Source organism: Carassius auratus, chromosome 20 (genome assembly GCF_003368295.1).
Source record: "Carassius auratus strain Wakin chromosome 20, ASM336829v1, whole genome shotgun sequence".
In the NCBI taxonomy this organism is placed as follows: domain Eukaryota; kingdom Metazoa; phylum Chordata; class Actinopteri; order Cypriniformes; family Cyprinidae; genus Carassius; species Carassius auratus.
In genome coordinates this window covers 5,559,512-5,585,686 of record NC_039262.1, presented here as the reverse complement: position 1 = coordinate 5,585,686, position 26,175 = coordinate 5,559,512, and the positions used below count along the sequence as shown (strand labels likewise).

Sequence of the window (26,175 nt, the reverse complement as noted above, 5' to 3'; positions counted from 1 at the left end):
TAGGTGTAGCTGTGAGTCTAGTATATATAGAGTGTGTGTGTGTGTGTGTGTGTTGTGTGAGTGATTCTGTTCCCCTGTGTTGGCCTGAGGGCACCTTCACTTCACAATTAATGGAGAGAGTCTCATGGGAGCTTCAGTCTCCCTCTTTTACATGAAACCTTCCTCTCCTCTTCCCTCCACCCTCTCTCCTCACATTCATTCTTTTCTCTTCTCTTCTCTTCCCTTCATTCTCATTTAGTCTCTTATTTTCTTCTCATTTTGTCTCGACATTGTCATCTTTTAACTTCAGTTAATCTCTTCATTCTTGTGTATGTCTTCTCATGTCATCTCTTCTCTTCTCATTTCATCTCTTCCAGTCTCATTTCATCATTTCTTTGGTTTCTTCACATTTTGTGTCATCTGTCATTTTCAGCTCATCTTTTTATCCCTTCGATTTTTGTTTCTTTCATCTCTTCTTCTTTCATCTATCATAATTTTACCTCTTCTCTTATTTTATTCTCATTCCATCTCTTATTTTGCTTCTTGTTTTAGCTCATCTTTTCTAAACTCTTCTATATTTTTCTTGTCCGGTTTCCTCTCGTTTTGTCTCTTCTCTCGTTTTCTTCTTTTCTCTGCTCACTTGATTTCTTTTCTCACCTCTGCTTTTCTCGTCTATTGCATCTCATTTCTTCTTGCTTTGTCTCATCCTTTTCTTATTTCTTCTTATTTCTTCTCATCTCTTTTCATTTCATATGTTCATTTTGTCTTCTTGTTTCATTTTCTCTCATCACTCCTTTCCTCTCATCTGAATCTTCTTCTCTTCTTTTTTCATCTTGTCTTCTCTTCCTTCCTCTTCTTGCCTCCCATAATTTTTCCTTTCATTTCATTTCTTCTCACTTTGTCTCTGCTGTTTTCTCTGTTATTGTTTCTTCTCATCCGTCTCATCTCCTTTCTCTTCTCCTCCTGTTTTAATCTCTTATTTCTATATGTATTTATTTTTATATTTCATTTTCTTCTCATTTTGTCTGTCAACTTATCTTTTCTAATCCCATTCTCATTTTCGTCTCGTCTCTTATATTCTTTCCTTCTCTGTTTATTTCTTCTTTTCTCGCCTCTTCCCATTTTGCCATTTTTTTTATCCTTTCTTACTACTTTTTTTCTCTCATTTCTTGTTTCTTCTATTTTCTTACCATCTCCTCTCATTTCTTTGTTTTCTTGTCTAATATCGTCTCTCATCTCTAAAATCAGAAGGGAGCGATATTTGATAATACCCTCCCACAAAACACACAACAACACACAACTAAAGAACCCGACAGGCCACATCACACCTCCACATTTTTAGCATGCATGTACAAAAACCCCTTTTCAGCTTGCGTGTGTCTCTGTAGGCCGCGTGCGTCTCGTCTTGCGTCTGTTATACTATATTAAAGCGCACACAAAACCTTTTGGTTTATTTAGATAAAGACATTCCCAAAACCGCACAGACGGATCTTTCCTCAGAACAGAATAAAATCTCAGGGAGCGTTTGATAACGAGAGGAATGAGGAGAACTCCTCCTCTTTAAACGATTGCATCACCTTGTCTTCCACCCCGTTCCCTCGTTCTCCTTCTCTGCCTCTTGATATCTCCTTAAATCCGGAGAGAACTGACTGAAGATTTCATTTCTTCCTCCATATGTAATCAACATCAAACGCACGCACACACTTTGTCTCACCCGCGACGACACTTTCGATCACCTCGTGTAGTCTCACCTGTGTCATCAATTAGAGTGTCTCTCCGCACAATGCATTATGGGAAGGAGTTCAGAGCTGTCAGGCATCATGAAGCGTACTGTGCACACACACAGCTGGAGTAATGCGAGGCGTCTGCGGTGTCAAGCGTTCTGTTTAATGTGATTCTCTCTGTCTTGTACGCCGTGTGTGTTGCTTTCTGCAGCTGCTGTTTACCATGCGATAATACAACAAGTGTGTGTTTGAAGTGTGACTGTGCTGTGTTCTTGTGCGGGCAGAAGGGGACGGCACGTCACCACTCATAAACTCATTTCAGACTTGTTAAGAAAGACATTGTGTTACTTTGTTTGACCTGGAGCTGGTTAGATTGACAGAGTGATTTTTAACCTGCAGGTGCGGCAGATTCGGAGGGTCTTTCGTAACGGTGAGAAACATGATTCTGGTAAGGGTCAAACACAGGGCTAACTTATTTTGCAAGGCGGAAGTAAGCTCTTTTCTGTGAATGTGTGCGAGACTTCCATTTCATTAGCCACTAAACAACCAGAAGAATAACAAGTAAACCGTAAAACTTTTAAATCTACAAACCAGTGTGTTTATGATTACAATAATACCAAAGGGATGAATGGGTTAAAGCTATAAGGCATACAGGTAAAACTACTTGGCATGTGCACATTAATATAGCGTACTGTTTTTGCATTACTATAAGGCATATGTTTAGGGTTGGGGCAGGTACAAGATGTAAATAAAACACAATTGCATTACAAAAATTACATTTATTGTTAGCTGTATCCCTTTTAGCTACAAGCGAATGAGTGAGAAGTGCCATAAGCTGAATCCCACCTGTCACAAAAAGTTAGTGACTTCTTAAACTCTAAAAATAGTTTAATCTAAAAGTATTGTTTGGATTCATTAAATATAAGTGGTTTCCTCTAAAAAGCTGTGTATTCAGTGTAGTGAAGCCTCTTCTCCATTGACATCCATTCAAAAAAGAAAGAAAAGAAATCAGCCGTTTATCTCCTTTTCCACGTACTGTCAGAGCAGAAGTGTTAGCATTAGCCATTTGCTTTCTAGTGGCTTTCAAAATAACGCAGCGGATCACACCATTAATAGCCTACCTAGGAAAATAGTTTTTTCAGTCCCCATTTACTTATTTTAGTAAGTTTCATCCTTTTGTGAATGATTTAGGTGTTATACTGCAACTGTTATGGGTCTTTCTGAAGTCTTTCCATAGCTGTCATAGTAATTTATTAGTGATACATCAATTTTACTGTAGTAAATGGCAAATAAAGGTGGATTTGATATTGAACCATTACCATTAGTGCACGTGCAGCTGCACATGAGGTGAACTTCTGCGTCCACGTCCTGCTCACCATCTCTGTGTCGAGGCAAACAATAAATATAGCCTGATTCCTGGGAAAGAAACTTATATAATCATAGTTTTTCAGACTCTCATGCAGACTCAGTCTGGCACTAAATGCCATCTTTCACTTGTTCTTTTATTTGTAGAATTGTTGGAATTCATCCTTGTGTTGTGAATGTCATATTGTCTTTAATCCAGTGGATCTCAGCCCCCTCATTATCCATCACAACAATCGAAGATATTACAACCTCTGGTATTTATTTTGTAATTATGGCAATAGAATTTATTTTTTACAGAAACTGGGAGTTTTAGGCTATTAAATTAAGTTTTAATTCAATTTGTTGCTTAATTGTGTGGCCCCACAAGTTTGCTGAGGCCATGGGCTCCTGGTTGAGAATCACTGCTTTAATCATTTCTGCTCTTCTTGAAGCAATGTTCAAGTCCCAAAACAGGTAAAACACATTTTTTAATACCCATCAACATTGACCAGAAATGCTGTGAACAATAAACTCTACAGCTCATTTGTAGGAACCAGACAGCTCTTGCAAACGTGGTAACCAGGGTTTCTTCTAAAATGCCATATAAATCACCACAGACAGTGTTACTACCAGTGCTTTAAGTGGCCCAAAAGAGGTGCCGGTACTCTATTATAGCTAAAAAAAAAAAATTATTTTCTGTTTTTTTTTTTTTTTTTTTTTTTTTATGACTCCTCTCATCCCCTGAGGTAACAACAACTATATTGAAGGGCTTTTATATACAGCAGTCAACAGGCGACCTTAATAATAAATCCTTTTATTAGTTCGTGGATTTGCTTGAGCTAGAAAGAACTACTGAACATAAATAAAATGTGCATAAGGATTTTGAAAAAATACCCTTATATAGATTTACTGCATTACTTCATTCAAACATCCAAACTGACTCAAATGATTCGCGAACCCGCTTTGAACTCCCGAACTGATTCAAATGATTCGCGAACCCGCTTTGAACTCCCGAACTGACTCAAATGACTCGCGAACCCGTTACGAACTCCCGAACTGATTCAAATGATTCTTTATCACCAAACTGACTCGAATGATTCATGAACTCGCTACGAACTCCCGAACTGACTCAAATGATTCGTGAACCCGTTACGAACTCCCGAACTGATTCAAATGATTCGTGATCACCAAACTGACTCAAATGATTCGCGAACCCGCTACGAACTCCCGAACTGCCTCAAATGATTCGCGAACCCGCTTCGAACTCCCGAACTGACTCAAATGATTCGCGAACCCGTTACGAACTCCCGAACTAATTCAAATGATTCGTGATCACCAAACTGACTCAAATGATTCGCGAACCCGCTACGAACTCCCGAGCTGCCTCAAATGATTCGCGAACCCGGTTCGAACTCCCGAACTGATTCAAATGATCCGCGAACCCGCTCCGAACTCCCGACGTGACTCAAATGATTCACGCTCCATACTCCGAACTAGGAAGAATTAGGAAGCGTTCATTGTGAAGGGTGCTCTGAAAAGTGGCAGCGCATGCAAAGGATTAAAACCTCTATTAAAACAGATGTCCAAATGAACATACTGGTAGGCTAAAAGCACGTTCTGTGCTCATGGAGAGGTGGTGGTAGCTACGCTCAAGAGCTATATTTGGAAGTGGTGGTACTGTACAGGTGCGTACCGGCCCACTTAAAGCACTGGTTACTACCATAAAACAAACTTGTGATTAGGAACCACTGTCAACTCATTAAATGCATTTTACACTGTTGAAAGCAGAACCCATAAAAATGTATTATGGGTTTTACATTAGTGGCGAGAGCAGTAGCCTAATAAGAAGTACGTCTCTTGTGCTCACTAAGGCTGCATTTATTTGACCAAATATACAGTTAAACAGTAATATTGTTACGTTTTCTATTGTAATATATTTCAAGATGCTATTTATTTCTGTGATTCAAAGCTGAATTTTCAGCATCATTACTCCAGTCTTAAGTGTCACATGATCATTCAGTAATCATTCTGATATGCCCAAGAAATATTTATTATTAATAAAGTTGTGCTGCTTCATATTTTTGTGATATTTGTGATTTTTCCAGTTTTTTCCACATTTATTTCAACAATTATTTGAAATAGAAATCTTTTATGACATCGGAAATGTCTTCAGTTTCAAAAAAAAAAAAGAATAGTTGAGAAAACATAAAACTTGATGAAGTAAGACTTTAGAGATCTCTCAACAATAGTTTTTTAGTTCTTCTCAGTAAATACACTTTGTTTAGCCAAAGATAATTTGATTGTTCATGCAGTGCCGATTGTCTAATTTTTCTAATAGAAACATTTTATTGTTGAGTCTAATTAATTTATCTAATGATTTTTTTCTGTTTTCTGGAAGAAAAAAAGAATGTGCAAAAAATCACCACATTATTGATTTTTATGTTTATTTACAAATGACAACCCTGAATGGATAACTTAGTCTAACATGTAGACAAAATTCTTTTTGCTTATAAATCAACTTACAAGATTAAAATATCCAGAAAACAGATATAAAACATTCTCTAGGCCTCAAAACTCGACACACAAACCTCAAGAACGGTGGCAATCAACAGATGTTAAGAAAGATGAGCTGCTTGCATCACAGTACACAAATTACTAACAATAGTGACAATGCGACAACAAAAAAGCTTCAATTAAGTAAAAAAAACATGCAGCAAAATAATAATCATATAACAGTAACTTAATTTATTCATACTGGGAAAGTCTTATTATTTCAACAATATTAAATTATTTTGCTGTGACAACATTTGGGGTAAATTTGTTTTTAGGGATTTTAAGTATTTTCAAGAAAATAGCATCCTTTAGTATTAGAGACTCAGATGTGTTTTTAAGGTGCATGCTTCCTGAGTAAAATGAATTTCTTTCAACGAAAACTCCCTCCACAATGGCATTATGTACCAAGATGATCTGATCAGAATTGATAATAGTAGCATTTTATGTTTCTTATGCTTAGGAGTTCTTCATATCACCTTGTCAGATGTTACTGCAGTAATGTTGTCATAGTATACACAGAGAGTGTGAGACTGTGTGTGTGTTTAAACTCAGATTGACTGATAGAGGCTTCAGGGAATTTGCTCGTGGCTTTTGCCTGTAACCTTTATATAAAACCAGGTTTTGATTTGAAACGTCTCTCTAACACCTATGACACTGCATTTCAGGAATGAGTTTTCAGAGTGTTTCTGCAAAAGCCAGACGTGCGTCTCGTCAGACAGTTGGGTGTTTAGGTTATCTAGCTCATATCGAGTTTCACGCTGTGTGTGTGTGAGAATGTGATATTGTCTCTGTGTCGAGTGGGAAGTTCTGAGGTGCGTAATTAGAATATGGGCTCCTGTGTTGTGACTGGCTTCTTTGAGCGAGCTCACCTGTGTGCTTCCTGCTCATTAGCATTCTCATGCATATTAATAAGGAGCAGAGGCGCAGCACACCCTAGCTTGGCCGCAGGGCATCATGGGAGATTACTTGCATGAGTAATCCCGCTGGCTGGAGTTGGTCCAGAACTCCACAGCTGTCCGTCAAAGCGCAGGCGGGCAGAAGGGCATCAGGGTGTGGCGGGGCAGGGCAGTAAAGGGCTAGCGTTTAGCATGGGCTTAGCATTAGCTCATGGGGGAGGAAGTGAATCTCCTTTTGCATCGTAATGAGAGGGCGTTTTTTCTTTTTCTTTTTTTCTCTCGGTGACTTTGCTGATTAGCTTCTATTTGTGACCCCTGGAGTACAAAACCAGCCTTAAGTTTTTTTGAAATTGAGATTTATATAACATCTGAAAGCTGAATACATAAGCTTTCCATTGATGTATGATTTGCTAGGATAGATACAACTATTTGAAAATCTGGAATCTGAAGGTGGAAAAAAATACTAAGAAAATTGCCTTTAAAGTCCATAGCAGTGGTTATTACCAATCAAAAATTAAGTTTGAATATATTTACGATAGGGAATTTACAAAATATCTTCATGTAACATGGTATTTACTTAATATCCTAATGGCTTTTGGCATAAAAGGAAAATAAATTGATAATTTTGACCCATACAATGAATTTTTGGCTATTGCTACAAATATCCCTCTGCGATATAAGAAGAAAAAAGTGACATAACATTCAGCCAAGTATGGTGACCCATACTCAGAATTCATGCTCTGCATTTAACCCATACAAAGTGCACACACCCGGAGCAGAGCAGTGAACACACACACACACACACTGTGAGCACACACCCGGAGCAGTGGGCAGCCATTTATGCTGCGGCGCCTGGGGAGCAGTTGGGGGTTCGATGCCTTGCTCAAGAGCACCTAAGTCGTGGTATTGAAGGTGGAGAGAGAACTGTACATGCACTCCCCCCACCTACAATTCCTGTCGGCCCGAGACTCGAACTCTCAACCCTTCGATTGCGAGTATGACTTTCATTCGATCATTCTTTAATGAATGATCTACAAAAATGTGATAGAATCACTCTAATTGCTTTTCCGTTCAAAATTTTTTGGTCGGGAAGATTTTTTTACGTTTTTGAAAAAAGTCTCATGTCTAAGGTTGCATTTGTTTGGTACAAACAATACAGTAAATAAAGCAGTAATATTGTAAAATATTTTTTAGAGTTTAAAGGATAAAATCTGAATGTTTAAAAATGTAATTTATTCATGTGATGCAAAGCTTACTATTTTTTTTTAAGTATCTTATGTCTAAGGTTGCATTTGTTTGGTAACAAATACAGTAAATAATACAGTTATGTTGTAAAATATTTTTACAGTTTTAAGTGTCAAATTTGAATATGTTTAAAATTTAATATATTCCTGTGATGCAAAGCTGATTTTTTTTAAAGCAGTCTCTTATGTCTAAGGTTGCATTTGTTTGGAAAAATTACAGTAAATAATACAGTAATATTGTAAAATATTTTTACAGCTTAAAGTGTCAAATTTGAATATGTTTAAAATGTAATTTATTACTTTGATGCAAAGCTGATTTTTTTTAAAGCAGTCTCTTATGTCTAAGGTTGCATTTGTTTGGTAACAAATACAGTAAATAATACAGTAATGTTGTAAAATATTTGTACATTTCTTCTTTCTCAAAAACCCACACAAAAATTACATTAAAGACGCCAAAATATTTTATAATAACACATCTCTATGTTAAAATAACCAGCAGTGGCATCAAGGGAAGGGAACACACTTTTCATCATCCAATCAGTTCCCAATAGATAAAATCAAGTCCTTCCCAACATTTTTTCTCATCGAACATTTAGTTTTACCTGAAGATAAGTAAAATTGGTTGCAAATGCTGATTCATGTTGAATTGACATTTTCATTGGTTCATTCAGCTTTCAATCTAAAGCAGCCAAATCCAGTAAACTCAAGAGATGTTTGCTGTATCATTTGATAGAGAACAATGCAAGCTAGGTGCAAATGTCTTTATTTATCAATGTTTATCTCTGTGGTACAGAAATGAGATTTCACATTTGCTGGAATTAAATGTTTGGTTGCAGAAGAGCAGTATTGATCTCTCCTGCTCCAGCACTCTGAAGTCTATTAGTGTTTCCACATCATCACACATATGAAAGTGTAAGCCAAATGTGTGTGTGATAGAGATAGAGAGAGTGAGTGGAAGAGAGCACAGTAGGGTTCACATACTGTGTGAATACTAATTCAGCTCTCTTGGCAGGTCAGGGTCCCTCTCCTCTCGACATTTACCCATCTGCACCGTAGCACACACTCTCACACACAGCTCCTGTGGATTACCTAGGCCGCAGGACAGAGCCGTTTCTATGGAAACCTCATAGCAGGCCGCATCAGTTAACCACACACCTCTTGTAAAGTCTCTCCTCCAGCACTGTGTGTGTGTGTGTGTGTGTGTGTGTGTGTGTGAAGCACACAGCACTGGGTGAACTGCACACCGACCTGTCACTCAGGTAATTACTGTGTTCTTTAATGAAGGACAGAAAGTCTTGCGTTCTTTTCCTGAATATGGTTTTGGGGATAAGTTTATCAGTGACAGATGATCCTGCTACACATGTGAAACACCTCAGTGTGAACTTTTTACTCATTTGAAAAGATTATGCATAAGCTTTTAAAAGAAGACTGTTCTGCTCCCCAGGGCTGCATTTATTTGATCAAAATTGTGAAATATTATTACTATTTAGATTCTATTTGAATATAATTTGAATACTGTGATCAAAGCTGAATTTTCTGCATCATTGCTCCAGCTGTTGCATTATTTCTGTGGAAACTATGATACTTGTTTTTAGAATTCTTTATTGAATGGAGAGTTCAAAAGAACAGCATTTATTTGAAATAGTCTTTAAATGTCTTTGCTGACACTTTTGATCAGTTGAATGCATCCTTGTTAAATAACAGTATTAAATTCTTCAATAAAAACAAAAGTCACTCTTTTTCCTGGTTTCTCAGAAGAGGAAGTCGTCATAGTTGGGTAAACTCATGGTGGTGAGCAAAATCTACAACAAAAGAGTTTCTCTAATTATGTTGGCTATACTTGTCTCTCATTTTCTATTAAAAAAATCTTAAAGATAGGCTCTTACAATGGAAAGGGAAAAGACTGGCTCTCCATAAACACTAACATACTCACTGTTTCAATACTAAAGCCACAAGATGTAAACAATGAGTGTTATTACGATTTTAGTAGCAAATAAATCTTAATAATAAATCTCTAAATAAACCTTTACTATTTTGAATTTCGAGAACTTTACAGCTCCATCTCCGGACAACACCATAAACCCTAAAACAATTGTAAAACTCCTCAAATAATGCACACATTTTAACAAAACAATAAATAATCTTAGTGCAATTATGAAATTATTAGCTCACATTTCTAATCCCTCCATAAATTAGTTGGTTACAGTGCATTTACAATAGAATACAGTACTATCTATAATACTTATCAGAGCGTTTAGAGTCATGCAATTAGATGATGCAATTCAGCAGATTATTACAAGACACATTCACATGCTTAATTACAGAGTTTCTTGCTTGTAACGATGCAGTTTTATATAGTTGACACCATAATATAAAGTAAAACATAAAAAGTAAAATCAAAGTTGTAAAACTAAACCAAGAGCATGTTGGTTCTTTTCTTGTAGCAGTAACGAGAACAGCAAAAATAAATGTTATATATTTTAAAGATGGACGTTTTTGATTTAAAGCCTTTTCAGCCATTTGATATCATGTGTGTTGGAGAAATGGTATTAATGTCATAATTTCTATATGAGACGGCGTCTATTACAGAGTATCTGACATTGAGTGTGTGCTTGTGTGTGTGTAGGTTACCATTTGATTGACAGGTGAGCAGAGTCTCAGTGCTCTGGGCTTCATAATCAGCAGCTTTATTCCGAGCACAAAGGATTGTGGGAAGAGAGGGATGAGAGAAGCCGAGAAGTGCAGAATAGTAAAATTCCCGGAGGAGAGGAGGGGTTGCCTTCTCTCCTTTGTTTATTTCTTTGCTTTCCTTTGAACAGGTTCTCAGTGTGTGTGTGTTTTGGGGAGTGCAGGTAGTGTATTTGGTGTATTTTTGAGTATGTGCGCGGCTCGGCGTGTGTGTTTTGAAACGAGTGTTGTTCTCATTATGACTGATAGATCAAAAGCGCGATTAATTTCTGAGCACGTCTTCCCTGGTGCTGTTGCTCCAGCTGTTCAGTGCTCTTCATGACGATAAAACGGACGCTCTGATTGGACGAACTCTCAGTCAATCAGACGGGGTGGGTGTGTCCATGTGGTGGGGCTTAGAGATGTTTTTCTGCATTAGTTTGAGTTTTTGTTGGGATCTGTAGAATTTATTTTGATTTAAACTACAATAGTAAATAGTTAGACCTCTGTCTTCTTTCTTTATGAGGTTAAGCACCACATTGTAAGTTAAACATTTCTATTTCTCCCTTGGATTAATCGCCTTTGCTTGTTTTGGATGAAAGGATAACTGTAAAATGAAGTAAATGTGTAATTTCCGTGCTGGACCGTTAGTGAGCTGATGCTACTGCGGCTCAAACTCTTCATCCTCTCCGGGCAGCTGCGTTTTTTTTTTTTTCAGTGAAGGTTTTATTAAAGCCGGCGTTTCTCAGAACTGCTGCTGAACCTCATTTACTTCATCTCCAGGAAGTCAATAGCATCACTTCTCTTTCCTCTCTTTCGTCAGAACTACTTAGTATGTTCACAACGTTCCTTGTCCGACCGTCAGTCTGTTTATCTGCCTTTTCGTTGCATCTTTCTTTCCGTGTGTCCATGTGTTTCAGGAATGATTTTACAAATGTTTTAAGTGATTGTTCCTCATTGCCAATTGCAAGTAAACTTCTGGTGATTGTTCAAAACCCAAGTCATCTTGAGTAAAACTTTTGTTAGGACCTTTGACCAATTGACTCTCTCTGCTTATAGCTTTCCTGCTTAGAAGATGCCACAGTATTTAATATACCAACAATTTAATATACACCAATATTTACGATTTCTGAGCCTGTCTCCTTCTCTGAGTATTTTTGTGCAGTCGTTGAAGTGATTTTTCCTTGTTTTGCCTGCTGATTAAGCTCATATCCATAAACAAAACGACCTCGTTTAACAGATTACAAAGGAATTACACGATCAAAGAGCAGAAGTCGGGATGTATAAGAGAGTGGGAGAGAGAGAGAGAGCGAGTGTGTGAGTGAGTGAGAAGGAGATTGTTTGTGTGTGAGGAAGAGAGAAAGAGATACACCTCTTGCCCTGCTCTATCTGATATCGGAATCCATTTTGTGCTGAATGAATTTAACATCTAACCCCACCCTCTGGTACAGGCCTCGGGGTCTCTGACACTCATTCACAGACACACTGTACATTTACATGCATTCAAACAAAAAACATTGTGTTGCATTTCAACATGTTTTTGTTAATTCACACTGTTTTGTGAATGAATGCTGTTTGGTTTGCACTAAATAATGTGTGCTGGAGAGGGCAGGCTGCAGTAGTCACCAAGTTTACTTAGCCTTTTTATTCAGGGTAGCATGCTATTTACTCTTAAATAGAACTTCATTGACATATTAATGTGCAACAACGCATGAAAATCATATGTTAATGGTCAGTTAATAACAGTGTTGGGGAAATGTACTTTTAAAAGTAATGCATAATCATGTTTATTCATGTTAGTCACTTTTTATCGAAAGTAATGTGTAATGTTACTTTTGAGTTACTTTTTAAATCTGGGAACGAATGTAAAAGCCCTTTTCACAACAAAAATGAAATGAGAATATGCCTCAGGCTGAAGGAAGTGTAAATTAATGTCTGTACAGTAGAGGGCGCAGCTCAAATAAATTGAATGAAGAATATGATGCAGGAGAAGAAAGTTCAAGGCTATTCAGCAATAACAGAAATGAAACCCAAATGTGTTATTTTTGAAGTGAATCATCGAAGGTCAAAGACATTGGTTCATAAAATGGGATTAATAAATAAATTATATTTGTCTTATTTGACATATTTAATCATTGTTTGTATAATATTCTGAGTTTGAGTGTTTTTATTCATTTTGATGAATACTGAATCTGTTTTGTGCTGATGAGATAAGTAAATACATGTTCAAATTTAGTCTAGAACTACAGTAACATCATGTTCACACACAAAGCATGCACTTAATCCAGATTTCTCCCAACATGGCAACATGAGAGATGTCAGTCAAGACATGGGAAACAAAGTATCTCCATTGATAACTGTAGGGTGGATTATAAATTTAGCTATCCAACTATAAACAACAACTAACTGTTTAATTGATCGTTTTTGTCATCTTGTTGAATAGCCTCTGCTAAGAAGGATGAGTAGGCTAGTGATGACAGATAATCTAGATTAGGTGAAATTGGATTAAACTAGACTGGATTAAAAATCTAACTACATGTTCAGTCACTGAAAAGCACACCGAACATAAAAGCAGGCTGTTAATTGTGTTTTCCTCACTGTGTAGCTCTGCCTTTGTTGAACATAATGGAGTATTGATCCATATTCATGCCCAAAATGGAGTTAAATATGACTTTTGATGGTGAACTCCACAAACTGCCCTATACAGGTTGAGTTTTTTTTTTTTTTTTTTTTATTAATCCCATTTTAGCACATGAAGTGCGTTTAAATTAAGAATTACGTGAACACTATTGTGGTTATTGTACAGCGTTGGAATGGTGTTAAAGCTTTACATTGCTATAAAACCGACTGAGCATAGCATCCAGAAGTTTGCTGAGTTCACCGGACCGTGATGCTCCGTTTGTAACGAACCTTTGACTCGGAACTAATGAAGAGATTAAACGGAAACAAACGATGACAGAAGTTAAAGACTGTGTCAACGAGCAGATGCTGTAGGCCTATGTACAATATATTCCTTTAAATTCAAGTTCGATTAAAATAATGCATCTAGACAGGTCTTTTCTGTAATATTAGTAGGCCAATTTTTAACGAACTTCATGTCTACATTAGCTGTTAATTATTGTCCTTTTTTATTTTTTATTTATTTTTTTATTGTTTATTTTTTTATATTAGCCTCTGAAAACCATTTTGAGGCCTTTATTACGGTTTTGTGAGTTTTGGTTTGTGTGTGCGCGCGCATGTGTGTGTCCGCGCGCTACCGTTATCTTGGCAGATTGTTCTTTTAATTAACGCTCATTTTTGCGCATCTGGCACGTGTATAGATTTAAATTAATTTTTAAGATTCAGCTTAGTTCACTCAAGGAAAAATAATATACTGGCGGTCAGTGGTGTTTGTTTAGCCTACTTTGCGAAATTAATTTGCAGTTGGTCATTTGTCAAGATAGCTAGGCTACATTTGGCAGATTTTTTGACAGATCTGGGGTTGGTAGGAGAAGGGAGAGAAACTGTTGAATGTAAGTATTTTAAATCCTTCTCGTCCGTTTTTAATAAACAGTTTCAGTGATTGGAGTCTTTCACTGACCATTTATTGATTGTCCTTTGGACGGTAACGAAAAGAACCGAACAGCCCAGACAGAGGCCTCATCGTGGGTTTTTTCCAATCATATTGTCTTTTTACAGCTAACTTTTAATGGCATAAACTGTGTGAAATGTATGATATATGTATCTATTTACCCTGTTAAACATCTAATGAAATTAACAAAAAAAAAATCCCAAAAGAGAAAATTAATTTAGTGCACTTGATTAAATACGCCAAACACCACGCGCTGAAACTGACGCTGCACCCCTCCCCCTCAAAATCTATTAGCATATAAAACCCTGAGTGTGTGTGTGTGTGTGTGTGTGTGTGCGTGTGTGTGTGTGGTTAATGTAGTGTGTGTGTGTGTGTGTGGTTAATGTAGGTCACATCGATGAGAACGGCATACTTTGTAATTATAATTATCTCGTAAACACCTAATTTCGTGTTTAACAGTGTAAAGAGCCGTTACTTAACGGACGCCGACACCATATTGAGCTTCACTCACATACTCAACTAGATCAACTTCATTTGCCCCCTTTTCAAAAAGACTACTACACAACGTAAAACAAACAATATATTATCAATATAAAGTGCATGAACTTAAGTTTAATTAAAACGTTTTTTATAGCTTGTCCTAGATTTACACTATATTTATAGCAGTCAAAAATTTAGAGGTTTGATAACTGGTGTCAAACTTTGTTTAGGAAAGGGGCAACGCACTAGCAAACTGTTTGAGAGGGGTGTTTTTTTTTTTTTTTTTTTTTTTTTTTTTGAGAAAGTCTGTTTTTAATCATCAGTGGTGGTTATTAACACGTGGTTAAATACAAAGATTGAACGATTACAAACTTAGACCTTCCAAGTTGAACTGCTCATAAATTAGCCATCGTAACTCTGTAATTGGATGATTTTACTATGTTTACACACAGGCTACTGATATTGCTATAGCTACTAATGTTTTCATATTTAAAACTTTATTGGTAAGCCTATTGTAACTTTCCTTAAACGTTTGAGTGTCTGCCAAAACATTTCGATTTTAGGCTATATTGATATTGTTCCAAATTAACAGAGGTTTTAAGAGTCACCCGCATATTTGCATTAGTTTATGATTGTGGCAGCCAGCTGCCAGTCACAGTTTGTGACGCTTTTAATCCAATGTTAAATCAATTACAGTCAACTCTGGGTCAGTCTACACTGGGATGGACACCTCCTCTAAAGTTTCATTTTGCATCTGTTATTTTTATTTCTAATGTTCCATGGATTGGTGGTGGATTTACGAGGTGGAACCATCTCGAGGAGCATCCAGACCGAACAGATGGACTCGAGCACTGACCGGTATAGCGTGCATATGTGCATCCGCTGTTTGGCGCGTTAAGCCCTATTAAGACCGTCTACCGTGCAACTGGTGCTTCGCTCAATCCCGCGAGCTCTCGCAGACTACACAAGCGAAAGCTTCTAATCCCTCACGTGAGAGGACGGGTTCTCTCGCGCTCACATCGTGTAATTTACAGTCTGCCTGCAGGCCTTAGATATATATATCTGAAACCAGACCGTGTTATTTCATAAGAGCCTCCTGCTGGGCGATTCATTTCCACAGTCACCTCGAGACAACAACCAACTCGTTTTATTCCATTTTCATGTTTTTGTTATTCACTATTGAGTTTACGAACCATTTGTTGGCTTTCTTTGGCTATATTCGCTAAGATTTTATTAGTTTAGTCTGCATTGTGCAATGTTAATCTGAAGTCATCTTGGTGTTGGGTCTTCCAGAGTCATAGTTTTCCTTTCCTGTTTTGTTTGCCAGAGAAATAAAGAGCCAGTGATGTAGGCCTGCTCAGTAATGTCTACTTAAAATAACACAAGTCGTTTTAGCTCGACCATTAAATGAAAATAAAATGAGGCTTCCCTTCTCTCACTGTAGTTTTGCGCGTAAAACATTTATGAAACGGAATACGTCAGTAGTATATGTGTATGTTTGTGAGAGGATCCTCCCTTTGCGCGAGACACCGGGCGCTCTAGGCGTCTCCGTCCGCCCTTCTCATGCACGAGGGCGCGAGCCCGCGGTGATGGCGGTAATTTTGGTTAAATAAGGGAGCATCAGCTTTTTAAATGCTTAAAAACTGCCAAAGCTCTCATAGACACAAAATCCTAAAGACTCGAGTATTTTGCTGCTGGGGAGGGAGGAGACATTCAGAAACACTGCGAATGAGGCGAATGACTTAAACACACACATTTGCACATGAGCAGGAAGTGTTAAACGTTTTATTTTTCCTAGGAACAATCTTGGATTTTTTTTACATGCTATAGGTAAAACTGGTGTCCAAGACTTTTAATGCACCTGTGTGGTTCTCAAAGCGTAAATTTGACCGACAGGCTGATTTGAGCGATGACCCCCCACGCGCGCCCCACTCTTCATCCTAAACGTGCACAAAACACTTCCAGCGTGGGTCAGACCGTCACTGTCCCGGTTCGGTAGCGAACAGAACATAAACATTAAATCTCGATTGGATTGGCTGCAAGACAATTAAACTGAATCTAAATTGACCGTGCCTCGACGATTTGGTCAAAAGCCATTACTAAACTCACTAAATTAATAGGCTACTAAATGAATTAAATAATAAAGTGGTAGAATTATAGTATACAGCGGACGATAAAGTGGTATAAATAGGCTATTTGCATTGCATGGTATAAAAACAGTCTTTCAAGTAATTCGTAGATTTAATATTATTCTGCTGTTTAATGTTCTTTGTGCAACATTATTTCCAAACGAATTGTTCGATTGCAATAATAAAAAATGCATTGTGTGATAATAAATAAAAGAAAACGTGAAAAGGGAAATATTCGTTCCTACCATATCTATCTGCAATTAATTTTGCTTCCATGCAAGTGTCTCTCATTCATTTAACCAGAAATTAAAATATTTGATAAATACGGATTAAGACCACACTGTGAAGCAGTGAAATAACAAAACAAAACGTTTAATCGTGCAATCCAAATTACAATGACACAATACACCGAGTTAAACTTACGTGCTGGTGAAAAAATCCAAAAAGCAGGTAAATGGTAAAGCCGCGAGGAAAACAGAGACTAATAAAACTGGCCCTGCTAAAGAAAGCACAAACGACCTTAAAGAAATGTCCACAAAAATCATCAAAAATGTTGAAAGCGCACTTGGTTCCTTATTAGGCGAAGATACAATATTTATTCCGTGTCTCCAGGGATGAGGCTGCTCTCTCTATTGTCCTCCCTTTCCTCAATGCTGATGCTTAATTTTCAAAACTTCTATATTACCAAGGGACCTACGACATCAGCCGGAGAAATACCCAGCAAGTACAAAATCCGAGCCAGGGAGCGCTTTGTGCAGAGGGGAGGCATTTCAGCCGCTTTTACCGACTGCGCGAGGCGACATTTCATTTTCACGCGCTATTTTGGGGATTTTTTTTTCTTTCATTCGTCCAACAGCGCGAGGAAATCGGGTTATTGGATCGCGAGAATGTCAGCCACATTTCCGGGACTGGTGCACGACGCGGAGGTATTTAAATTCATTTTTATCACTTCACAAAAATCTTTTAATTTCATGTCATTTAGCGTAGCATGGCATGGAGGGAAATTAAGATTACTTAGCACAGTGGAATGGAAGTTAAGACTTTGCTGCAAGGCGAGGAGAAATATACCATGTGTTAGTTTCTACTGAAAATGGCTTTTACTATTAGTTTGTTTTTTGTTTTTTTGTTTTTTAGTGGCGAATATTTCTCTAGAGTTCATGTTAAAGTCTCTTGCCATGATTAGAACCGTTTGCTCGTTCTTTTTATGTATGTCATAATAATTATTAGTGGTGCAGACTCTCTTGTCTTGTGCTTACCTGCTGTGAAACGGCCGTAGACTTGGCACAAAACTGCTTTTAATAGCGATTGCACGGATGTAGTAATAAAAATATAGTCAAATAACACACACCGCGGAAAATGATAGACAAGAGAGGGAGGGAAAAAAACGCTGTGAGCTCGTGGAGCAGTTTGCAGTGTGTTTCACGCACTCCCTCCCAGGCACGGAGAGATGACATCGCCGTCAGGTACTTTTCTAAAGACACTTTGAGCTGCTGTGTGTGTTTGTGTGTTTGGGGAAGGTTTGAGTTTCCGCCGCGTGAGGAATGCGCGCGGATCGCTGCGAGCGCGTGTAAATGACATCCCTCATATTTTTCTCTTTTTTCCCCCGCACAGATACGTCACGACGGATCAAACAGCTACCGTTTGATGCAACTCGGATGCTTGGAATCTGTGGCCAACTCGTCTGTCGCTTACTCTTCATCGTCTCCGCTTACATACCCAGCTACCGGAACCGATTTTGCCTCCCCGTATTTTCCCACGAACCACCAGTACACGCCCTTACACCACCAGTCCTTCCACTACGAGTTCCAGCACAGCCACCCGGCCGTGAACCCGGACGCGTACTCGTTAAACTCTCTCCATCACTCGCAGCAGTACTACCAGCAGCTCCATCACGGCGAACCGGCGGACTTCATCAACCTTCACAACGCCCGCGCGCTCAAGTCCTCGTGCCTGGACGAGCAGCGGCGGGAACTGGGCTGTCTGGACGCGTACCGCAGGCATGACCTGTCAATCATGAGCCACGGCTCTCAGTACGGCATGCACCCCGAGCAAAGACTGCTGCCCGGAGCGGGTCTGGGGCTGCCGCCACCGGGGGCCGATGACCTACAGGTACACCTCACCGGCATTTCTACCGTTCAAGCACAAAATACACACACTCAACGTGTCACCACCGCCTCACACGCGCGCAGGCTGCAGAGAAGTTGACGTCTTCAGGGATGTTGCATAGTCACTTTCACTGCCCGAACAGAAGAAATGATTGCCCGAGGGCTTCGACAAAAAAAACCTTAGAAGTCAGGAGAGACTGAAAAAGAAAAATCGAGGCCGAGCGATCGCTTCTTCTCGGCCTTTTCGTTTTCGCCCAACATATTAATTTAATAACGAACCATGCATTAGTATTTCGAAACAGCTAATTAAAATAAACTGATACGCAAGGGGAAAAATCGCAACGAAAAAAAAAAAGATAAAAAAAAGTCCGTCTGATGAAAAATCGCCTGGTTGGCAGAAATGCGTTATTTCCCAACATGTGAAATAAGACTTTTTAAACCTATATTTCGAAACGCTGGGAAACACATTTTTTTCAGTTGATTAAGCTGGTGGATTTTACATATTTAATATAGTGAATATTGAGAAGTGTGAATTCGGCGGCGCGTATGTCGGGCCTCGCTGCTGTAAAGCCGCTGTTTCTTTTTCCTCCGTTAAAAGGCGGATTAAGGGCTTGAAAAAGTGCGAACAAAAGGCAAATCCTCCGCAGTAGAGCACCGTAGTTTATCCAATTTAGGACTTAATGTCAATCAACTGGTTATTTATGCACAGACATCTGAAACAGCTCAAGTTTAACCGGTGAGTCGAACATATTTCAGAAATCAAAATAATTATGCAATCCTTTTAATCTTTCAGTGCGACAGTGAAATTGAACAGATAAAATGTATTATGCATTTGAGAGAACATATTTTATCTAGAAGATTACATTATTTTTTACTGAAATAAAATTCTAATAGAGTATTTAAATGATAACAGACGTTATCCAATTTATATAATTAATAGAAATGATTTATTTTAAATATTAGATAATAGTATAATAAGATACAAATGAGCTAACTAGTATAAAAAGTGTAACTGTCAAAATTTGTATTGCTTGGACTTATAATAAAAACTAAATAATTGTTGAATAATAATTTTTTGATTTGCCCGTTATGTTTTACATGGCCTGTTTAAATAATATGAAAAAATAACATCACCAATATAGCCTACGTTTTCTATTTTTAACATTTTGTTTTGTTTTGCAATAGCATAATTTGTCAGGAAACATTCTGCAATTTTAGCAGAGATGCAATTTTGTAGTGTATTATTTTATAATTTGTTTTTTATCATTATGTATACTTTTAAATAATAGCTTCACATAAACTAATAAAGCATCAAAATATTTTAAAGTTTAGACGTGTTTTCTACAAAACAAAATCGTGAAGACTCATTTTATTATTGCTGTCGCGTGTTCAGTAACATTCTGCACATGCACGCACGCACACACACAAAAAGGGCCACATGAGAACGGACACAAAAACACAGAGAGCAACACATACGTCCCGTGAAAAGGTTTTGGACCTTTCTTTGGTGCTGAATGAAATCGTGCGCTCGGTGAAGGCCGCGGAACAGATGCGGTCAGTCTCGTGCACACAAGCGCATCTTTGAGCCGCTAAACAGATTTGGCACGCGGAACAATAGAAGCTGCCGCACCTTTAACACGCACACGCGTAATTTATGCCTGATCCGAAGGGTTTGTATATTGATTTTATAATCACTTTAACTGCGGGAGAAAAAAAAATAGAGCATGAGTTTGTTAAAGGGTTATAAGAGCACGCCAGTATGGTGTCAGTATGGATGTGAGCGTGTGTGGGTGAATATGTGTGCTTTTTTTTTTTTTGAGACTTTGTGTCTGACTTGGCCTCCAGACTGGTCGTGTCTCGTGAGACGGATTAACTCTTTTCTTTTGATGCCATCCAGTGTTCCTTTGGCTGATGACATCACTGATAAGAGAAAGCAAAATAATCTGTTGGTTTGACAACATAATGTAGTAGGCCTAACAGGTTCCGTTACCATTGCAACTTAGCTACCTGTAACCACGTGGTCTGTTTAATGTCACATGCCTCGTCAAAACCTAAATACTGATCATCACCATGGCTAAGATTATTTTATTATTGATAATGAAGTTCGTATATGTTTGTGTGTTTGTCTAGGGATCTGTAGACGCGCAATGCGGACTCGTGTTAAATGGACAAGGTGGAGTGATACGGAGAGGTAAGGTCACAACACATCCATGTTCTAAATAGAGAGCAAGAGAAGCACACACTCATTTCATTTATTTTATAAGGTGTTTTGTTTTATAATTATAATTTCACTAACGTCAGTCTTGACTGTTAAGTATAATTTGAATTATTATGGTATGATTACAGGAGACTAAAGTAAATAGGAAAAAAAATAAACAGTATACATTTATTTATTTCTTTTTTTTCTTCTTCTTTTTTTTTTTTTTTTTTTTTTTTTTTTTGCAGTTTTAATAGCCTATGTATGTACCGCTTTCCAGTGACAAGCACAATGTTTTAATATTTTAGCATAAGCATTTTAGCCTCTTTCATTTAAAGATAGGCCTACTAAAAATCAGCGTTGGTTGTATTCATTTATGAATCCAAAAACATTTTTTTTAAATCCAAAAAATGTAATGGTAATATTTTAATAAAAAATTATAGGGAAATTATTTATTTGGAACATTTTAAAATGTTGTCTTTCCTTTCATTTATGCATGTCAGTGAGCAGGCCTACTGTTTTTTAATTATTACTGTTGCTGAGAGAAACACACCTAAAAAATAATAGAAACAAAGAAATAATAAACATTTCAGTACCGCCAGGAAAAAATTATAATTTTGCATTATTAAATGCATATTACATTTTCATATTTGATGCAATTTTTTTTCTCAAGTAAAAAGGTGCAAAATTAATTTTAACGTATTATATCTGAAAAGGCAAATCTCTGATGTACACAATTATTAGTAGTATTATTGTTGGTGTTTATGTTGTCCTAGACGTTCGTATTTATTTAAAAACGTGTATTTACTGGTATTGAAATTAAAACTATAGGCTATCTAATCTCAAAGCATGTTTATTATCTCACGTCGCAATTCAGAGAAAATAGATTAATTAGTCAGAGACTGCATAATTAAGGAACTATATATATTTTCAGCAGTTCAAACCCCGATTAAACATAGCCTACATTTCTCTTGGTCATTCTCCACTGAGAGTATCTCAGCAGAATTTCAGTATTCTCTGTCTGTCTGCCGCGGTATTTTGTAAAACCGCGAGTCTTGAGCGGATGAATTGAATCGTGTTCCGCGTTTCTTAATATTTTCTTAATATCAGTCGCATCTTTGTCTGTCTCTTCAAAGCAGCAGCGGATCGACACACGTGTGGAGTTTGCCATAAAGCGAGCGGTGTCTCGAGCGCTTAATTTTTAATAAACTCTGTCTAGGTGTTGGGCTCACCATCACTTCCAGTTAATGGTGTGCTGGATTTAGCCGCGAGCTCCGCCGCTCCAACCATCACAACCAATAATCATTGCTTTACCTCGCGCTCCGGTATCGATAGCTTCTCGCGCCTCGGGCGCACGCTTTGATATGTTAATGCCGCGCGGCTCCAAATTCAGTGGAGATCATATTAATGTTGTTCACACTGACTGCAGCTTTGGCTTCGTTGAATATTCAGATAACCTTTTTCAAAAGAAATCAGTCAAGAAACGAGGATCCTACTTAGAAAAGTCGTCTGTGTTTTAATCATGATTATCCCTCTTAGCTTTCAGGAATTTTATCAAGCTTCACCCCGCCTTTACGCGCGCGCACGCGCACACACCGCACCATTCTCTCGCTGTGCCGGGCGCGCGCGCCTGTGTGTGTGTTTTGGGTGCTGAGCGTGAGGCGCGCGCCGTAAACACACACCACCGCTACAGTTGAAATAGAAACAGAATGACATTTGGCCTATGTCTTTTTTCCTTTAATTTTCGTGGCAAACTCGCAAAAAGTGCTTGATTCGCTTTGTGATCGCTCGCGCGCTGCCTCGGGCTACTCTCCCTCGCGCTTAAATACCCGCTATCGCCTCTGGGCCCGGTGCGCGCGACCAGACTACCGGCAATAGCTCTTTTTCAATTGCCCTTGGCAACATAAAATACAAACTACTTTGAATCAAAACATTTTGGGTGGAATTAATGTGAAGTGAACTTGCATGCTTGCAGAGATCTTGGGTTTGTCAGAGCGCTTTAGGGTGACTGATGAGGAGCAGGTTAAAGGCCCGCTAGCCAGACAACTCCTTCAGGAAACACACACGTTCACACACTCAAACACAAATGCACACACGTGGCTAAATAAGGTAGATGATCTTTAAAACGTAAATTGATGTGGTATGGATCTGACATAAACAGTGCTTTATATATAAATACGTACTATTTAATATGCAATTAGATGTGCAAAACACTAATGTACAAAACAGAATTATTCACACAGGTGGTTGATTTGAAATAGATACAATTATTTTAATTTTAAAAAGTTGTATGCATGCTTGTACATATTCCACTACATGGAATATTTGCACTCCTTTGTCACGCCACATGATCTACTGAAATTAATAAAGCAAAAAATGTTTTAAAACTCAAACTACCTACAGTACATAAGCTTGTTTGTAGATTCATATACATTTCAAGCTCTTGGACATGTTGTGTGTCATCGGCCAACTGCGTAGCTTCACTGCATGCATGGTTTTAGAAATAGTTGCAGAATAAAAAAGCATTATGAATGATTATGCATCATATTAATTTGATTTCTTTGCAGTTTTATTAAGTTACCAAAGCTTGCATATGGATGATTTTCTCATTTGTGACCCCCAACAGAACATGCAAACACCGTCGCGGTCATTTCCTAAGGTTTGACGTTTTGTGGTTTGTTGTTGTGCACATGCAGGTGGCACGTGTGTAGTGAACCCTACAGACCTGTTCTGCTCTGTACCAGGAAGACTTTCTCTACTCAGCTCTACCTCAAAGTACAAAGTCACCATCGCTGAAGTCAAACGCCGCCTGTCTCCTCCAGAGTGTCTCAATGCCTCACTACTCGGTGGGATTTTAAGAAGGTAAGAGATGAACTTTAGACACATGAAACTCATGCACATGTTTGGAATATTCAAGTGCACCTGGAAGCATGCAGTTCTGAACCAACTAAGGCTTTAGAAAACAACGTACAGTTTTACAATTAGTAAGGCATTGAAATATGAGTAATAAGAATAAAGGAAATTCCTTTTTTTTATTTAGTTCATTGGCAAAACAAATCCCAAGACAGAAAGGGGAAAAAGAGACAGTACATGGAGTCCTGGACACTTAATCCAGAGATAAAGAAGAGAATGTGGCTGGATGTGTTAGAGAGAGAGAGAGAGAGAGAGAGAGAGAGAGAGGGGGAATGAGAACAGTCAAGCTGAGGTTCCATTATTGATGAGGGACACAGAATGGAGAGCAGAAATGAGGACAGTGACAAGAAGAGAGGAGAAACACACACATTCACACACACTCATTTTAAAAACAAAAGCTCAGGTTCATTAACGCCTGCAGAAATAAAAGAATTCACATAAAAACATTCAGAAATTTAGTCTGTACAAGAGAAAATTGAATACTGGTTGTTAAATAAATATTTGATTATCCTTTATACACATTATAACTTGAATGAAGCTGATGCATACACAAAATACACATTGTGATGCTTAATCCTAAATATTTTTTTAAATCGCACCTTTGAAAAAAAATGTAAGGACTCGTTTTAGTTAGTTTAGGTTTATTAATTTAAAAGCATTTTGGAAAGAAACAGACGGCAGCTAATGTTCTACAGTGGATATGAAATGTAAGATGTCAGTTGCATGTAAGTGTGTTGATGATGGACTTTCTCCATCTGTGTGTGTCAGGGCCAAGTCAAAGAACGGCGGTCGGTGCCTCAGGGAGAAACTAGACCGGTTGGGACTCAATCTCCCAGCAGGCCGCAGGAAAGCGGCGAACGTCACGCTGTTGACATCTTTAGTGGAAGGTATGGAGTCATTAGTGTTTTATTTTTTAAATGATGCTGACTATTATTTATCAAGTTCATGATTGTTTTCATATGAGCGTTTCTGACATTGAATACAGTCTTGATTTGATGCTAGATGTTTGTACATTGACTCATTTAATGTATTTTGTTGGTTGAAGTTGTTTAAAGAAAGCAGAGATAGAATATGATGCAAAATGTGAGCAACTTGTTTCTATTTTATTTCATATCTAGCTATGCATTTTTGCAATTCAACAGGTTGTGAGTGTGATATTGATGCATCTGGTTTAGTTTCTATATATTTGTTGTGGATGAGCTCTTATTAAGATTGAAACAAATCTATTCTGGCTTTAAAGAAAAAGTCTCAAAATATTTTTAGTCTTCAGTCAAAATCTCCATTAGTCAAGGGAAGAGTTAAATAATTAGAATGGTGTGAGACAGATTGATGCAACATCTATGCAATTTTTTAGGCAGCATTTACAGATTGAAGTGATTTCCCTGCTCCATACAGCCCTCATCTTCCTCCTCTGTGTGTGTAGGGGAAGCGCTCCATCTGGCTCGGGACTTTGGTTACACCTGTGAGACAGAGTTTCCCACCAAAGCGGTCGGGGAGCATCTCGCCCGCCAGCACACGGAACCAAAGGAACAGAACGCACGCAAGAAAATGGTGCTGGCCACCAAGTAAGACAGCACTTCTTTACTACATTAAGCCAAATGTATTTATGCATACCGCTTAATTGGATAGACATTTGAACTTGAAATTATACATTTCTAAATGAAACCTTCATATGCACCAAATTTGCATAGTCTAGTGCAGTCTGTCTTCATAAGAATTTGTCTTCAAAATCGGATGCACCCTAGAGAATGAGGTTTTATTATTGAGGATTGGAGGAAAGGATACGTGTTTGCATGCATGTAACATATGAAAACTAAGATCTCATTAAATCTGCTCTATGCATTAATTATGAGGACCGCTGCTTTGGTTTGCGTTTTGGAGATGCGTCCTTGTAACTGTTCGAATGGCTGTGTGTCTCTGCAGGCAGATCTGTAAGGAATTCCAGGATTTGTTAAGTCAGGATCGATCTCCTCTCGGCTCCTCTAGACCAACACCTATTCTGGACTTGGACATTCAGAGACATCTTACACACTTCAGGTATAAAGCTGAAACCTGCATGCAAAAAGAGAGCAAACATCCACCTTACAAAAAAATAACCATAAGACTTTAGATTCATGACCGATACAGGTAACAAAAGTGCAGAAAATTGTAAAACTATTTGCATTTATAATAACAGTTATGAACTAAAAGAATATAATAAGTTTGCAATATCAAGCAGCAAAACTGTAAACGGTTAAAATTACTGGAAGTCCTACACATGCAAGTTATTAATAAGGTGAATATGCTAATGCAAGTATTTGTTATTAATCACCATTTTTATTATCTTTTTCTTAGTCTGATCACGCATGGATTCGGTACGCCGGCGATTTGCGC

At 38.0% G+C, this 26,175-nt stretch overlaps 1 protein-coding gene across 1 annotated transcript in view; it reads left to right on the top strand.

The window, feature by feature from the left end:
• Positions 1-16,875: 16,875 nt before the first annotated feature.
• Positions 16,876-26,175, top strand: part of LOC113120668 (transcription factor AP-2-delta-like) — a 10,054-nt gene continuing 754 nt past the window's right edge. Inside the window, exons 1-8 of the mRNA XM_026290632.1 lie at positions 16,876-17,513; positions 18,199-18,696; positions 20,823-20,883; positions 23,586-23,751; positions 24,571-24,689; positions 25,226-25,367; positions 25,726-25,839; positions 26,137-26,175. The exon at positions 26,137-26,175 is cut by the window's right edge and continues 754 nt beyond it. Of these exons, the coding sequence (XP_026146417.1) occupies positions 17,202-17,513; positions 18,199-18,696; positions 20,823-20,883; positions 23,586-23,751; positions 24,571-24,689; positions 25,226-25,367; positions 25,726-25,839; positions 26,137-26,175 (1,451 nt within the window). The 5' untranslated portion in view covers positions 16,876-17,201. The remainder of the gene's footprint in view (positions 17,514-18,198; positions 18,697-20,822; positions 20,884-23,585; positions 23,752-24,570; positions 24,690-25,225; positions 25,368-25,725; positions 25,840-26,136) is intronic.